The sequence below is a fragment of the Anolis sagrei genome, chromosome 1 (assembly GCF_037176765.1).
Source record: "Anolis sagrei isolate rAnoSag1 chromosome 1, rAnoSag1.mat, whole genome shotgun sequence".
Classification (NCBI taxonomy): domain Eukaryota; kingdom Metazoa; phylum Chordata; class Lepidosauria; order Squamata; family Dactyloidae; genus Anolis; species Anolis sagrei.
The window spans coordinates 159,891,641-159,909,259 of record NC_090021.1 but is presented as its reverse complement, the minus strand read 5'-3'; the positions used below and the strand labels follow the sequence as shown (position 1 = coordinate 159,909,259).

The following is a 17,619-nucleotide window of genomic DNA, read 5'->3' as shown; positions in this document are numbered from 1 at the left end:
GAGAAAAGCGGTATAGAAATACTGTAAATAATAATAATAATAATAATAATAATAATAATAATAATAATAATAATAATTAAAAGTAGTCAGCTCTGGATAAAACATGCAATTAAAAATATTTTTAAAGTTCATAAAAGCAGTTCAGTTTTAACAACAAAGTAGAAAATAGCCCATTCTTTAACAACTTTCCATTTTAAAAGCTGAATAAAATATTTTTATCTGCTGACAAAAAAAAAACAAAAAACAAGGTGGGGAGGGATTCTGGCCTCTCTGAGAAGTCATTTCCAGAGTCCAAGGGCAACGATTGACCAAGAAGACCCTCTCTTGCATCTCCACCGACTTTGCTTGTGATAGTGGTGGGATCAAGAGCAGGACCTCTCCTGAGGATCTCAGAGCCCAGGCAGATTTGTACAGAGAGATGTGATTTTCCCAACCTGCGTCTGGACCATATAGGGCTTTATGGGTCATACCAAGCATTTTGAATCATGTCCAGAAACAAAACTGTCAGTGCTGCAGGCAGCCTTGGCTAACAATCTGGATGCATGGCCCAGTCAAAGTTTTTGAACACTCTTCAGAGCCAGCCCCATGTAGAGCACACTACAATAATCCCAATGGGATATATATAAGGCATGTACCATCATGGCCAGATCTGGTGTCTTAAGGAACAGGCACAGTTGGTGTACAAGTTTTAAATGTGAAAAAAGCCCTCATGGTCACCACAGAAACCTGGACCTGCAGGTTCAACACTAAGTCCAGGAGTACCTACAAACTGTGGACCTGTGTCTTCAGGGGAAATGTAACACCATCTAACAAAGACTGGATATATTTGACTGACCAGGAGCACCTCCATCTTGTCTAGATTATGCTTTAATTTATTTACCCTCATTCAGTCCATTCCTGATTATACTGGCTTAGGACCTAGAGAGTCTCCTTGGCTTGGGTTGGAAAGGAGTACTAAAGTTGGGTGTCATCCACATATTGATTCACTCGCCTCTCAAAACTTCAGAGAGACAGCCCTAGAGAATTCATGTATATGCTATATGCATGGGGGAGAAAATTGTTCTACCTAAATAAATACACATTTAAGTAGTTCAATTGTGCAGCGTGTTTATTATTTCACAACTACCAAAGATATTGTCATTGTATTTTGAAAATGAAGTAAAAACTATTGGTTGAGAAGAATTTGTTAAAGGAGGGCAAGCAGGGCAGACAATTATAGAATTATAGAGTTGGAAGAGACCTCGTGGGCCATCCAGTCCAACTCCCTGCCAAGAAGGAAGAAAACTGCATTCAAAGCATATAAACATAATTCAGACAACTCAACACTTGAAGGGAAGAATTGGACTCAATAAATCAGATAGCCACATCTAGCTGATGTTTAACAAAATTCTGCTTTAACTATCTAAGCTGCTTCGGCATTTCTCTGGAACAACTGTGTAGTATAATTTAAACAAATATCAAATAGAACAAATCAGAGTTTTACAAAATGTCTCAATTCAAACCTTTTCAATAATAATTGACAGTAATTATGTGATTTAAAAAGTCATAGCACTAGGTTAAAAACTAAGACCGCTTTTTGATAGCAAATGCCATAAAAGCCATAAGCAAAGTTAAGAAACTGATTGTAATTTAATTTATATAGTATTCAGCACTAAATAAGAGTATAAAGCAAAGTTGATTAAGTACCATATTTTCCAGTGTATAAGACTGGGCGTATAAGACGGCCCCCAACTTTTCCAGTTAAAATATAGAGTTTGGGATATAATTGCCATATAAGACTATCCCCCTTCCAATGCAAACCAAATAAATTTTGTAAAAAAAATCAGATTTGATTTCAATATGGTAATTTTCCTATTACTGTACTTCCTTCTCTGACTCTCAGATCTCGCATATACGCATCTGAGCCACTTCACTGCAGTCCTCAGAAGAAAGATCCTCACCTTGTCATCGGGACCGCATTAAGTCACTTCTTTCCACAAATCCTGGTGAGTGGATTTTCTTCTACCATACTTGTATAGCGCCGCCCTTGCTGCTTTCATACAGTCACCTCATACAGTGGGGATGCAGCCGCAGACACTTTTGAGCTCCCCCCACCATATGTGACGACCGCAGATGCTCTAGTCCGGCTCAGAAGTTTCTGCACCCACCCTATAAGATAACACCTCGCATATAAGACAACTTTTGAGAAGATTTTCCTGGGTTAAAAAGTAGTCTTATATGCCAGAAAATACAGTAGATTCTGCTCACATACAGAACAGCATGTCAATGCCAGATGTCAAAGTTTTAAAACTTTTAAATCCACAGCTTGTTATTGGCAGGAGGCCAATAACAAGTACTGTATATACTCTAATTTCTGATATTTATAATATTTCAGGTAACATTTTTACATCACCAATAAGCCTTTTGACTGGAACCCCTTGTGCCGGCAGGACTGAAGACTGACAAGTCAGAGGTTCAAATCCGGAGAGAGCGCAGGTGTCAGCTCCAACTCCCCAAGCAGGGACATGAGACAAACCTCCCACAAGGATGGTAAAACATCAAAAAATACATCCGGGCATCCCCTGGGCAACATCTTTGCAGATGGCCAATTCTCTCACACCAGAAGCGACTTGCAGTATCTCAAGTCGCTCCTATTCATTTTGACACCAAAACTCTAAAATACATTCAAAACAGAAGAAAAATACGTATATATTTTTACACATGTCACAATGCTCAGGCTCTCTCCAGCACTCATTTGAATTGCTTGTTCTTTTATATTAGACATTCTACTACAATGCAGTCTATAATAGCACTTGGACATTTATAAATTTGGGTATCCCTGGAGGATCCTGGAACCAAACACCGGCACAAACTGAGTATTCAATGTAATTCTCTTTGTCCATACTATACACACACCACTTCGTAAGAACACTAGGTCCAGAGGAGACGTACCATTTCCCATAACCAAAGACAGGCTAGCTTGCAACAGATTAATAAACACTTGTAAGACAGCACAAGGGTTATTAAACCCATGTAAGACAGCTCAAGGAATTCTTTTGTCCTAGCTCTTCTCTATTATCTTCGTCTTAAAAGTGTCCCCTTCACGCACATGATGCAAATGTTGTGTAGAAGCTATGTGTTGATGAAACCCAAGAAACTAAATTCCCTTTCAGGATTTTGGCAAACAAGGAAACAGTAGGTTTGGAAAAGTACCATAATTGGTTTGAGAGGCTGTACACTCAGGCATGTAAAGCATGTGGCCTTGTTTGAAAGAGCACTCGTCACTTTTTTACTCAGGCCAGAACCTACTTATTCATTTCACATAGCAAGTATTATTTCTAATACAGAACACCCTTGCTTGTTCAACAGGTTAAGGACCAGGACATAGTTAAAAACTGAAAAGGGTTGAAAGAATGGAACCTAGTCTATTTTCGTTTTCAAATGAAAGACTGAATACTAGATGGCACTAGGTTGACACAAAAGAAAAAAAGGACAGCATATGATCAAAAAAGTTGACCAGGGGTTGAAAATCTGGTGAATGTCTATCAGTTAGATATGTCAAAAAAGTGAGTAATTAAAATGCAAAGGAAGCCTGTACAAGGTCACTTTATTAAACATATACAAAATACTGAAATGCACAGAAGGGTATATATCTGGTAGAAGTTTTGCACACCATTTAGACAAAATATTTAAAATTAAAAATGACCCACAATTATGAAAATCTGCTTAAGTCATTGTAGCAACTGGAAAATAAAGTAATTTGACAACTATATCAAAGGCAGTTAGACGTACTTTATTTGGATTAATTCTTTGTTAGAGCTGGAACACGTTATGCAGCCAACTCACATTCCCCAATGTTGGCAATCACTTCTCACTTGTAAATCAGTACTGAAGGGAGAAATATTAGGAAAGAGTTGTTTAATTGTGTTATCATAAACATTGACACCACAGAGTTGTAATTCCCTAGGCAGGTGTTTCTGCAACAAGCACATCAGTTGGTAAACATGATCAGTTCCCCCCTACCTTTGGAAGTGTCTGTGTCTGTAAGACATTTCAAATATCTCAGAAACACACAACACGCAAAGGAGTGAGAATAGTCTTGAAGATTAGAGGTCAGGCATGGTACTAGCAGTTGATCAGTGCTTTTAAGATGCTGACAACACCTGAATGAATGGCTGTGTTATCTCATATCTCTTCCCCAATCCTACCTTGAGAAGGAAAATTAAAGTTTGCATACATCAACAAACTACATTTTTGATGTAAGGTTAAGCTTTGAAAGTTACTATAACAACTCAAGTCAGATATCCTCTAGAGCTGAAAAATGAACAAAGGATTGCACAATATATCACACTTGATTTGAGAAATTAAAATGTCAGTCCATGGAGGTGGGATAATTTTAGCAGACAACCTCTGTAGACTCCTAATACTGGAGTTATTAATTTTCTCCTTAAATTGTCAACAAGATGAATAAAGTATGATCATCCAAATGACTTGGTGGCCCCATTTCTCCCTCCTGATTGCAGTTCACTTATTGAAGATATTACCGATTCCAACAGAGAGAGATCTGTTGAAGATATGCTACAGTGCAATAATCATTTTCTATACTTACGTTTTAACTAATTACTAAACTATTTAATTTACAATGAAGCTTTGGGTGAAGGACTGTCATAAATTTGCTGAAAGTTCAAAATATAATATCAATCTTATTCTTATTCATATGTTTGCTGATATTTTATTTAAAAAAAACTCAAAAGGCTGGTGAGTAGGATTTCTCTTTGCAGAGGCAAATTGATTCTTCTCTCGATGAAAGTAACTTGATTCAACCCAGATCCAAACTGGTACTCATTAGCTACTTTCCATTTCCTTTGTAAGTAAGCAGAGATTAAATTAAAAGTCCCATTTTTGGTGTGAGTAGATGTACCTTCAAACTGCCTGACAATTTATGGCAACCCTATGAATTTCACAGGGTTTTCTTGGGCAAAGATTATACAGAGGAGGTTTTGCAGTTTTCTTCTTCTGAAATACAACCTACAGCACCTCATATTCATAACGGTCATTCATTTTCCATCTTATTTTTAACAACTTCATCAAAACTTATTGATACCCGCATTAAATAAGTCCTGGAGCTTTTGTCTAATTTTTCATTTTGTACGTTTTTGGTTTGTCTTTTACATTGTAAACCTGGGGTATAGACTGTCATGGTCTATATCAGGCATGGGCAAACTTCGGCCCTCCAGATATTTGAACTTCAACTCCCACAATTCCTAACAGCCCGTAAGTTGGGAGCTGATGTCCAAAACATCTGGAGAGCCGAAATTTGCCAATGCCTGGTCTATATTGCTCTTACCACAGAGATAATACAAAAGTGAGTATCAGGTGTGTGATTACCGAATCTGGAACAAATCTTTTACTAGGAGTGGTTTCACTTGTGCTGAGACCCAGAACCTCACATACTATGTGCACCACGATCTATGTCTGAAAAACAGCTATTCCTTATCATTCATCAGCCAATCTACCCAATAAACAAAACTCTTCAAGCATTCTAATAAACCACATCTCATAATCATGTGGATCACAATTAGAAAGGTAGAACAGTGAAGTTTTATTTTACTGTTTTAGTTGTTGTGTAAGGTTTGGGTATGGGCCTTTAATAAACTTTTATAATAATAAACCTTATTTTTTAAGGCATGGACAAATTACATGACCAAACCAGTGGTTTCAAACGAGGGAAGGTTGTGTTAAAGGGTGGATTTGTTTAAAGATTATTACTTCTTTGATAACATGAATGCTGTTGTATTGAACATATTTCTCTTCCTACGTAGTGACAAAATGAATTACACCTCCATAAGCTGCAAGTAAAAAATTTCTACTGAAAACAAAAATTAAAAAAATACAAGGATCACTTCAACTTAACAAGGATGGGAGAGTATTAGACTGCACAAAAAACACTCCTCTAAAGACACCTGGAGGAGGATATATCCAAATAGGGAGAAGGGGGAAAAGGACAAGGAACAATCGTGCAGATAAATGTGACACTGAAGATCAAGAGATATTTCATATCACTGACACTATACAACTCAGACCATATTCTTCCAACAACAACAAAAAAAATTTAAGCCACATAGAGAAAATGGCATTTCAAACTCCACTATTCCCAATAATGGAGAAATTCAGACACACTTAAAGGTGTAATACTTGGAGAATCTCTCTTGAAAGAACTAAGGAAGTAGCAGGCACAACCAAAATGTCATCCTAAGACATCAGTTCATCTTGGGGAAAACATATTAAAGTGTGTGAAAGTGTGGGAAAGAGTGGAGTGAGTGAAACATGGTCACAATCCATTGTAAGGTGAACATCGTATCTTGAAGAAATCTTCAACAGCTCTTTAAAAATTGTTGCGATTTTAGGAGGAAACTAGAATAACTGCAGATACAGTTGATTTTTTTTTTCATTTTTCCTTCCTAATGTTAGAATACTTGCAAAAAAGCATGATACTTGTATTGTTGTTCAGAAATATTTTGGCTTCTCAGGTCAGGGACTCTGCCACCAAATAAGGAGGGCTCCTGGTACAAGAAAAATGTTAAAAATAAAAGACATATATGTCAAAAGAAGAAACAAAATGGTAGAAGTGCTGTTTTGAGAACTGGCTGGGAAGAGAGTGTACCAAAAACCTCCAACATTTTTTGCCTCTCCAGTCTCTACACTGGGATACATCTCACCTTTGAGAGCTTTAACCCAACAATATCTAGAGGGCAACACTTTGCTCACTCTGGTCAACATAGTACATACTAAGAAAATGAATTCAGAAAAACAACTTCAAAATTCTGAACACCTGAAGGGAAGTACAATAAATAGGTTGCTGAGACACAATGTGATAAGATTTACGTGTAGAAGAGGGGAACTGAATAGTATCGAGTGTATATGGAAAATATCCAACATTTTGATTCCAATGTCATTAAAATTACTCTGTATCTTAATTTGGTATGTCTCTTCTGTTGCCCCCAATAATATACTTCATAGAACAGAAACTGCTAATGTAAATTAATTATGTTAACTATTACAACATGTATGATTTACAATGAATAGTGCTACAACATTGCAGAATCTACTACACTGCAAGATCTTGAGATAAATATTTATTCTTGAGACAATAACTCAACTAGTTCTTAGTGCAATGAAAGGGAGCAAAGTTCTGCCAGCAATATCTATCCTCCAATGAGCCCTGTATGTAATTTCTGGAATGTACTGAATACCAATATGAGTAATAGTTCAATGTTGTTATTTTCTTTACAATTATAATAAGGCAGGTTAGACCTGTTTCCAAGTATACAATAACCTAAAACTGAAACAGGTAGGATTTTCCACTGTCATTGCCCCACTAGCAGTCTTACCAATCTTCTACATAAGAAAAAATGCTCTGGGAGAGATGGGGTCATAGTGACCACAAATAAAAACTACCCGTTTTATTTCTTACGGACTGGGTCCAAAGTAATCCTTTCATGATCAAAAAGTGGCATATGTATGAGCTGGATTGGTGACTTTTGCTCGGTCTACTACTACATTATTCTGGACAGTTATCTGAATGCAAGTAGGGGAATCAGCCCCTCAAATCACCTTCTCTGTCTTACATGAGCACAACTTTATTTCCAGGAAGCCTATATCCTTCCAAGTTCATACTTAATTCTCATCCTGTCCTTTTTACTAAGAGTTGTTTAACCATGATTGTATTCTGTCTTGTAGGGGATGGTAATACAAATATTACACCTAAGTGATTTCGGCAAATTAAAAAAAATACAACCACTACTCACACATATTATTTTTCCTGTCACTCCTTTTCTTACAACATATGTATCTACACTGTTTATCTTGTGGCCTGAAACACAAGACAAGAAGATGCACAGAACTAGAACACAAACACATACAATATATCTAAAGAAAGAAAATATCATCCTGGCAGTATGCAGAGAATTCTGAACAGCTATATATTTGCAGATTATTACCATCTCTACTGACATATTTCTGGTGTTGTGAGACTGACTATGGAGTTCTGTGATCCAACATGTTTAATACATCCCGTTCCCACAATTTAGTTTGGATTATTTTTTTTTCACTCCTGCTCTTTTTCTTGTTGTTGATGATGATGATGTTGTTCTTGACTGAGCATCAGTATACATAATGAAAGATATTCTCTTCATAAAATCCACTTTGCCCTTATCCTATCCATTATAGCTACCATGCACTAGTTTGGCACAAATAACAGCTTCCTTGGAATTAGCTAGGTTTCATTAGCAAACCAGTGACACTTGATCCCCAAACCCCAGAAATCTATCGCAGTGGTTTACTGTAGAACTAAATGGCCTAGTAGGCAACACTTGACCCTGAGGGACTCCACAGGCAAACAACCAAGAACTGCCCAGGAGCAAAAGCTGAGAATGTTCCTTCAGGAAAGAACAGAACCACTGGAGAATACACCAACCCAGAGAGGCAATTCAGAAGAATACCATGATTGATGGTATCACAAGTTACTGAGAGGCCAGTAGAATCAATAGGTCCACACTTCTCTTGTCTAGTTTTAGTCATAGGTCATCCACCAAGAGGACCAAAGTTGTCTCCATCCCACAAATAGGCCTGAATCCAGAAAAAATGGATCTAGATAATCTACCTCATCAGGAGTTGAGTAGCCACCATTGTCACTCTAGTTTTCATCTCAATGATTTCAGAGCTGCCAGCTGCTTAGAAAAGCAAGGAGAGGGTTTAGCTACTTTCCATGGAAAGAAATACCTAGGTGTCCACAAAACTGATCATTTCCCCATTCCAGAGATCAAAAATATAACCTACCAAGGCAGCAGGAAAACCCCCAAGAGCTAATAGAAATCCAAATCCATAATCCTCCTTGGGCAGCCCCCATCCCTGCAGAGGTTCTGAGTCTTATCATGTCTAATCCTGATCAAGAGCTGATCTGCTCATGACAAAAAAAACCTAGTAGAAAGCTCCTCCATTCACAAATCACTAACATCCTTCCATGAACAGAAAACAAGGTCTAAAACATGCCTTGAGAATTAGTTGGATACTCCTTGGGACAGATCCATGGTTTTCATGAAATAAGATGACCTGGTTCACTCCGAACAGGAGATCATCAGCATGGATAATTCCCTCAGTATCACAAGCTTCAGAGACTCCAACACCACCACAGAGCCAGCTAAACAAGAGGTACTATTGGCCGCAGGGTGGCATTTGGCCAAGGGGATAGTATATAGATAGAACACTGCAACTCTACCTCCCTGTCCTCTTGCTGTTGCACAGAGAATCCTAGTAGGTAAAACTTATAGAAATTTAAAATAAAAATGAGTCTCATCTTACCAGCATACCTGCTACATTGATATTTTTCTCTATTGAGATTCACTTTAATAATTAAAAGCACTTATATCAACACATAATAAAAAACAACAATGCTTTAGTCACATTGTCACAAGTTTTAGGATCCTGTCTCAAGGCATAAGTCTTGCTACAATTTGGCACATCCACAAAGGTACATTGTGGACAGTATGGTGTGTGTGTGTGTTAAAGAAACACTATTCTAAGCTGTGCATCAAACAACCAAATTATTTTCACTCAGTGTTTCTCAAGCTAAGAGCACATACTGTTGGGAAAAATAGCAAGAATATTTCAAACTACATTACAGGAAAACTATTATTATGTAATAGCTTCCTGGTCCCTAAATGGGAAACTACATTAAGGTCCTTTTCAGTAAACTCCTGCTTCCCAAAAGTATTGTATGGTGTGCCTATGGAAATTTTGGAGAGTTCCACTACAAGTAGTAAGCTGTGAAATACCTGAAAGAAAATCACCTGAAAGACTGAAGCTGGCAAATGATTCAAGATTTACCAAAAAAGAAAAAGAAAAGAAAAACATGGCATACAGAAACACACTACAAAACAAAATGTTAGGAAGCACCCTGCATTGTCAATTACTAAATGCCCTGCCCTTCACCACTGATAATTAGGAGATGCCAGAGGCTCCAGCCATGCTCAAGTAAACTAGTGCATACAGGACTAGACAATGAAGGCATTCTGGGCGAAGTATAGATATGTAAGCGACAATGGAGAACATTTAATGAACCAAAACCTATGAGGTAATACATCCGTTAGTTAGTGAGTGTGATCACTTGCTTCTCTCTTAGGACAGACATAGATTATTCAGCTTCTTCAAGAGGAATACACCACGTCACTCAGAGGCTCACCACATTCGTCAAGCCCCCCCCCCCCCATGTTGATTCATGTAGGAATCAATGATACTGCTAGGCATACTTTTCAAAAGATCATAAATTATTTTTGAGCTCTCTCCTCCCTGTGGCTTCCTCTCACATATTTATACATGGCTATCATATCTCCTCTCAGCCTTCTCTTCTTCAGGCTAAACATGCCCAGCTCCTTAAGACACTCCTCATCAGGCTTGTTCTCCAGACCCTTGATCATTTTAGTCATTTTAGTCACCCTCCTCTGGACACATTCCAGCTTGTTAGTATCTCTCTTGAACTGTGGTGCCCAGAATTGGAGTTACAAGCTGGATAGATGTGGGGAATGCCGTGGGTGTAGCGTATCTGGATTTCAGTAAGGCCTTTGACAAGGTTCCCCATGACCTTCTGGCAAACAAATGTGAGCTAGGCACAACTACAGTTAGATGGATCTGTAATTGGTTAAGCGAATGAAGCCAGAGGGTGCTAACCAATGCTTCCTCTTTGTCCTGGAAAGAAGTGACGAGTGGAGTGCCACAAGCAGGGTTCTGTCCTGGGCCCGGTCCTGTTCCAACATTAATGATTTAGATGAAGGGTTAGAAAGCATATTCATAAATTTTGCAGGCAACACCAAATTGGGAGGGATAGCCAATACTCGAAAAGGCTGAAACAGAATTCAGAACTATCTTAACAGATTAGAGAGATGGGCCAAAACTAACAAAATGAAGTTCAATGAGGACAAATGCAAGATACTCCACTTAGGCAGAAAAAATGAAATGCAAAGATACAGAAGGGGGGAATGCCTGGTTCAACAGCAGTACATGTGAAAACGATACTGTAGTCCTCGTGGATAAGAAGCTAAACATGAGCCAACAATGTCATGCGGCAGCAAAAAAAAGTCAATGGGATTTTGACCTGCATCAATAGGACTATAGTGTCTAGATCTAGGGAAGTCATGCTACCCCTCTATTCGGCCTTGGTTAGACCACACCTGGAATATTGTGTCCAATTCTGGGCACAACAATTGAAAGAAGATGTTGACAAGCTGGAATGTGTCCAGAGGAGGGCGACTAAAATGATCAAGAGTCTGGAGAACAAGCCCTATGAAGAGCAGCTTAAAGAGCTGGGCATGTTCAGCCTGAAGAAGAGAAGGTTGAGAGGAGACTTGATAGCCATGTATAAATATGTGAGAGGAAGTCATAGGGAGGACCAAGCAAGCTTGTTTTCTGCTGCCCTGGAGATTAGGACGCAGAACAATGGCTTCAAACTACAAGAAAGGAGGTTCCATCTGAACATTAGAAAGAACTTCCTGACTGAGAGAGCTGTTCAGCAGTGGAACTCTCTGCCCCAGAGTGTGGTGGAGGCTCCTTCTTTGGAGGCTTTTAAACAGAGGCTGGATGACCATCTGTCGGGGGTGCTTTGAATGTGATTTTCCTGCTTCTTGGCAAGGGGTTGGACTGAATGGCCCACACGGTCTCTTTCAACTCTATGATTCTATGAATAGAAGCACTTCATTACTTAATACTACTTCCTAGAATTTGGCTTGCTTGGTACAATAATGCCTACCCACTCTCCATATCAAAGATAATGAGAAAATCTTGAGCAATTTAAAGAGGGACCATTAGGACATCTCACCACCTCCACCAATCTTTGCCCATACCACCTCAAAAAGTATGCACAGTTCCTCAAATTTTCCATTTATCATTTTTCCTCATAGTGATTCATATAGCCATTCTATTTTGACGCAGTTTACTTTAAAAAGGCATTCTTCTCCTGTTTGTTGCTATGTGTACATTTTTAAAAATACAATGTAGACAATGATATTAGTATAACATACTAATATCGGTATGTGTCACTTTTAAATTCAAGCTTACCTAGGATTTAGATTTTTCCATAATATAATTTGGTAAAGAGATTTTTAAAAATCTTACCTGGATGGCTTTGAGAACTCATTGCTAGCAGAATCGAAATTCTTCAAAGAACTAGAACAGACAAGGTGGCTTCTATACTGACAATGTCGAAAAGGTATATCCCGGAGACATATTCATAGCCACCAAATAAAGGTCCATTCAGAAAGACATTTCATGCTGTAACGTTTTGCAATCTGGTACAGGACGTTCAATTCAACTTGTTTTCACAATATAAGCCTGCAAAAGATAAAAGGGAGAAAATTTATATATCTGGTGCCCTTCCAGATGAACCTTTAGTTCACAATTTGCATTTCAGTAACTACAGATATTTTAAAGAAGCAGGTAATCTGGTATCATTTATTTGCATCCCAGCAAGCAAAACGCAGAGATCCTAGGGATACACTCCTATTATAGTATTTTGATAACAATGATTCCATACACATTTGTTGTTGTTGTTGTTGTTGTTGTTACTATTAACACCCAGCTTTTTCTCTCTAAAAAAGAGACTCAAAGCAGCTTATAGTAAAACGAATACAATATATAGAAGAGCATAGTGATATCCCTTTACTGCTTCATAGTCATATTGTAAGATCATAACAATATCATCTTTCATTCACACCTAGCTCCAGCAGCTCCAGAAACATTCACACCTAGCTCCAGCAGACAAAAGTCCTTTGTCCCACCCTGGTCTTTACACAGATATATAAACCCATTTTCCTACTTCCAACAGACGTCACTACCTCTGAGGATGCTTGCCATAGATGCAGGCGAAACGTCAGGAGAAAATGCTTCTGGAACATGGCCATATAGCCCGGAAAACCTACAACAACCCAATACCATCTTTACTTTCTAAGAAAATTGCAAATTTTATAAATAAAGTTGATATTTTTTCAATGATCAATCTTATTGTACTTTTAAAAAAACTATAGAAACTATATATAATCCAGTATGACAAGCCATCATGCTGACATGAAGCCTTAAGATGTCTCTTCAGAGAAAGAATTTAAAATAATAGTATCAACACAACTAATAGTTAATAATGATGACTTCAGTATTAATATTAATAGTCAGTAATAATGGCAAAGGTAACAGCAATAACTATAACAATAATAATGACACCACTATTATTTTTACTGCTACGACTAATAGTAACCACAAGAGTAATAACAAGAGTAGTATTAATAGTAATAATAATAAAAACAACCTTTCTCTCATATTGTCCATTTTTGGGGTATTTGTTTTGCTATTCATTGTGGTAGGGTATTAGTACTCTTTGCCATATAAAGTTAAAACCACAAGTCTCATGATTCCATAGCATTGAACCATGGCAGTTAAAGTGGTGTCAATTAGAAGACTGTGTATTTCTCCAATTGTCTGTTTTTCCTCCCTGCCTGGACAGCCGATCACAGAGCAATGGATAGCAGGCACTGGACTCTGTTGATGAGCTCTGGGCTCACCAGTCTGGCAGCTGTCAACCAACTCCAAGATGGCAGCAGATTTAACAAAAAAAATCAACATTGTGGGCCCTGCAGGGGTCCAAGAACTCCAAGTTGACAACCACAGTTTTAGAAGGTATAAGACTATACTTAGTAAAAATGATCAAAAACCTTTTGGAGATTAATAGAAGGTCTCCCTCCCACACACACGCAGACACACACTTCTCCATTGTATTTTTCCTGCCACCCAATCGTTTTCTCCCTCCATATGGCAAGGCTATGAGTATTCCTCTCATCCTATCCCTAAAAAAACAAGAGGTGAATTCAACAGTACTGCCTTCAAGCATTCCTTGCACAAAGTTATTCTTCAGATGAATGGTAAAATATATTTCTCAACAACAGTCATCAAGATGTCAAACCTGAATCTCAAAGATTACAAGCAATTTTAATATATTGAGTACTGCTCTTTTGACAAGGATCCAAATCTAGACAAAAACATTAAATATTTAAGATTTATTGGGGCAGAGACAACCCTCAAAACACAAAGCCAGACATGCATTCAAAGCAATGGTTCAATAATGCTTCTATACTTTTTCCTACTCAACCTCTGATGCCTTAGTTCCAATATGAGAGGTGAGGTAAATTTCCCAGAAGTTTATAATTTGTGATTGGGTGCAATCCCAATGCAGAGAAGCATTATATCCGACCCTGGCACCTTTATTTTACTTCAGTTTTTTAAAATAGTCTCTTGAACTTTCCCTAGTACATCAAATTAAGGATAATATAAGCTGATTTCTACAGCTTGATATTTTCAGCATGTAGGAAAACATTATTTGCTGAAAAACATCTTGATAGTTTGCCAAAAAATCCTTAACACTTCATTTTTAAATCTTCAATCTATCTGCAGTTATTTCAACATTATGCCAGCTTGTGCTACGTGCACAAACCGGAACAAGACCAAGCAAAGTCCCACTCCTCTCCATACAGCCTCAGTTTACTTCACATCTTGGCTCATTACATACAGACTGCCAACTGTGGCTTAAAATAAGGTGTTGTGTTGCTGTTATGCACCTACACATTGTTTCTGACTTATGACAGCCTTAAGGTGAAGTTATCAAAGGTATTTCATGGCAAGATTGTTCAGAGGTGGTTTGTCTTTGCCTTCCTCTGAGCATAGCCCCTCCTCCCCCCAGTTTGGAAGACTTCTGATGCTTCCCCCCCCCACCCCCCACAATCTTCCCCTTCTTTGACAAGTATATTGTTTCAAACCCCTAAACAAAAGGGTTACCCTTAACTCCTGCTTCTCCATCCCTTCATTTGCCTTCTTGTGTCCTTTTCCTCCACTTCCACATTCCACAACCGCCTTGGCCACCGCTTGGGCCACATGGCCCATGTAATCTTCCCAGACTAAGTAACAGTACTTTCCTCCCTCTTTTCCTTCTCTATCAACATCAACCTTGCCCCAGTAACTATAATATGTACTTCCACAAATTGCAGATACCGAGATCCAAAGTCCCCCAGTATCCAATGGATTGGTGTTCTGTGTTCCGTTCTTGCCCCTTCCCCAAGCTAGCCCCTCGCCAGTTTCCCCAGGCACCTCCAGCCACCTTACAGGCCTTAAGGTACACCCAAACTATATTTTCCTTTATTTTCTCTTTGCTATTCATTCCTCTATCTGGTTTGTCCTCAGGCAACCCAACCTTTGCCCCACTAACCAAGAAACTGTGTTTGCCTTTCCTATAGATACAGAGACCAGTTGTTCCTCCGTCTGTATCTGAAGATCCTTGCCCTATGCTTCCTCTTAGACTCCTGAAACCCATGAATTTGGGATGGCAGTTCATGGGGTAGAGAGGATCATGCCCTGTTTTCCACAACAACATTTCTCCTTTCCTAGAGATGGATTCTTAATCTCTTCATCTTGAACAATATTTGCTGCTGGACATAAAAAGGACAGTGGTGCAGAGTCAGGATTCATGATAACAATCTTCACAACAATAAAACTCCTGGGACTGGATAGTCCCCATTGTTTGTTCCTAAATTGGGACAAGGTAATGTATTCAGAACTCATTTCAGCACTTTTGTCTCCTGGACTCCCCCCTCTCCACCCCACCCCACCCCCCAAATCAACCATTAGACAGAAAGAAATCTACATTGGAATTTGAGCGCCGCACTCCTTCCTCTACAGGAAGCCCATTTTGATGTCATCAGGGTTCAGCCAATCACGGCACAGCCGCCTCAGCTGGGACAGGAGTGGAAATTGCAAAGTTTACTGTATAAAAATGTCTGGTTTTTTACAGCAATTTATCCCAGCTTACTTTGGCGGATTACCGCAGGATGGCATCACTTTCAGCTGATTGAATAATCTACCTTGGTGGCTTCTTCTACAACTTTGTGAGATTTCTTCATTGGGAACATTAGATTATAGCTTTTTCATGTCTCCAGGCACAGCCCACAACGGCCTAGCAGTTTGGATCTCACTATCCACAACTGCTTTAAATTGCTCAATTTCACTGAGGCTCCACAGTGTGATTTGTCCACAGTTGTCCAGTGGGTTTCCACAGTTCAATCGATATTCAATCTCTAGTCTCCAGTGTTGTAATTCAATGTTCAAATTGCTACACCATGTTGGCTCTCTTTATAGTTCATTTCTAACCCAGAACCATAGATCACAAACAAGTTGAAAGTACATAACAGCAAACTGTATTATATTATTATGTATTATATAGCTGTATATATTATATATTACCTATATACAGTAACAAGTATACATGGCAATTGGTAGACAGCAGGTAAATGTAGTTTCTGGTTGTTTGAGTTACTATTAAAAGTTGGCCTAATACTATACCACATATAAAAGTTGGCCTAATACTATACCACAGGGCCTTCTCTGTGGTGACTCTGGAACTCTCTCCCCAAGGACATCAGACAAGCCCCAACATTGGCAATCTTTAGGAAGAACCTGAAGACCTGGCTGTTCCAGTGTGCCTTTCCAGATTAGGAAACTCCTGGCATCATGTCCCAAATGCACTTTGTCAGAGACCAGGATTGTCTGCACATTGTACCTACCTCCAAAAAACCTCTACATACCTCCTGTCAAGTTCAGCACTTTTAAATTCTGTCCATTACATTTGGCCCGGCCTTTAGGTTTTTAAATGCGTCATGATGTCATTGTTTTAGTGTTTTATTGTTTTGCTTGATGTTTTATTATTTGTTTATGAGTTTTACTGTGATATTTGTATGTTGTTGTTGGCGGCGGCCTTGGCCTTTGTAAGCCGCATCGAGTCCTTCGGGAGATTTTGCAGGGTATAAATAAAGTTAATAATAATAATAATAATAATAATAATAATATTGTATCACACCATAAACTCTGTAGTGACTTGGTATTGATTGAAATACAATAATAAAAAGCAAATAAAATAAATTGAAGCAAACATAACCTAATGTAATACATGTATTTTAGCTTTCTTTCAGTATTTTTTTTTTTTTGCCAGTTGCTTGAGAGTTCCGACTGCTTGGGTTTGGGTTAACTGGGAGTCTACTGTATTACACTGAATTTTTATATGCACACATACAAATGATGGGTAACTGGTATCTCCCGGGGCTTGCTTCCAGGACATTCCCAACCCAGAGAAACTAAAATCCATGGACCACAAGCCCCATTATGAGCACTGGCATAGTAAAAACAGCATTCTTAATATAAAATAGCTAAGTCAAGGTTTCCTTTTTTGATTTTTTAAAATATTATCAAGCAACTGATACTATAGCTGTATTATTTTGTGTACATGCATGTGTATTACTAACATAAATGCCAGCAGCAGGAGAGTTTAGGATCAGATAGCTAGTTGAAGAAGAACAGTTTGCTTTTTAGCCCAGAGGCCCAACAAGAAAAGCCAGGGAGAAATGGAGAGCAAACTGACCAGACAATGATATTCCTCAAAGCAAGGTGCAATTGCAAAGAAAGTCTTCCTGCATGCCAGGGCTTGTAGTGCTACCCTCCGCTATAATCGATGATCCAGAACTGACATGTAAACTTCCAATCTCACCATCCAAGACAGTCTTG

The 17,619-nt window shown here is 38.5% G+C and overlaps 1 protein-coding gene across 7 annotated transcripts in view; it reads right to left on the bottom strand.

The window, feature by feature from the left end:
• The window catches only part of HDAC4 (histone deacetylase 4), a 147,975-nt gene that overhangs the window by 113,699 nt on the left and 16,657 nt on the right, over window positions 1-17,619 (bottom strand). For all 7 annotated transcript variants that reach the window (XM_067469765.1, XM_067469772.1, XM_060784058.2 and 4 more), the window contains exon 2: window positions 12,145-12,360. In XM_067469765.1, coding sequence (XP_067325866.1) covers window positions 12,145-12,166 — 22 coding nt within the window. In that variant the 5' untranslated portion in view covers window positions 12,167-12,360. The remainder of the gene's footprint in view (window positions 1-12,144; window positions 12,361-17,619) is intronic.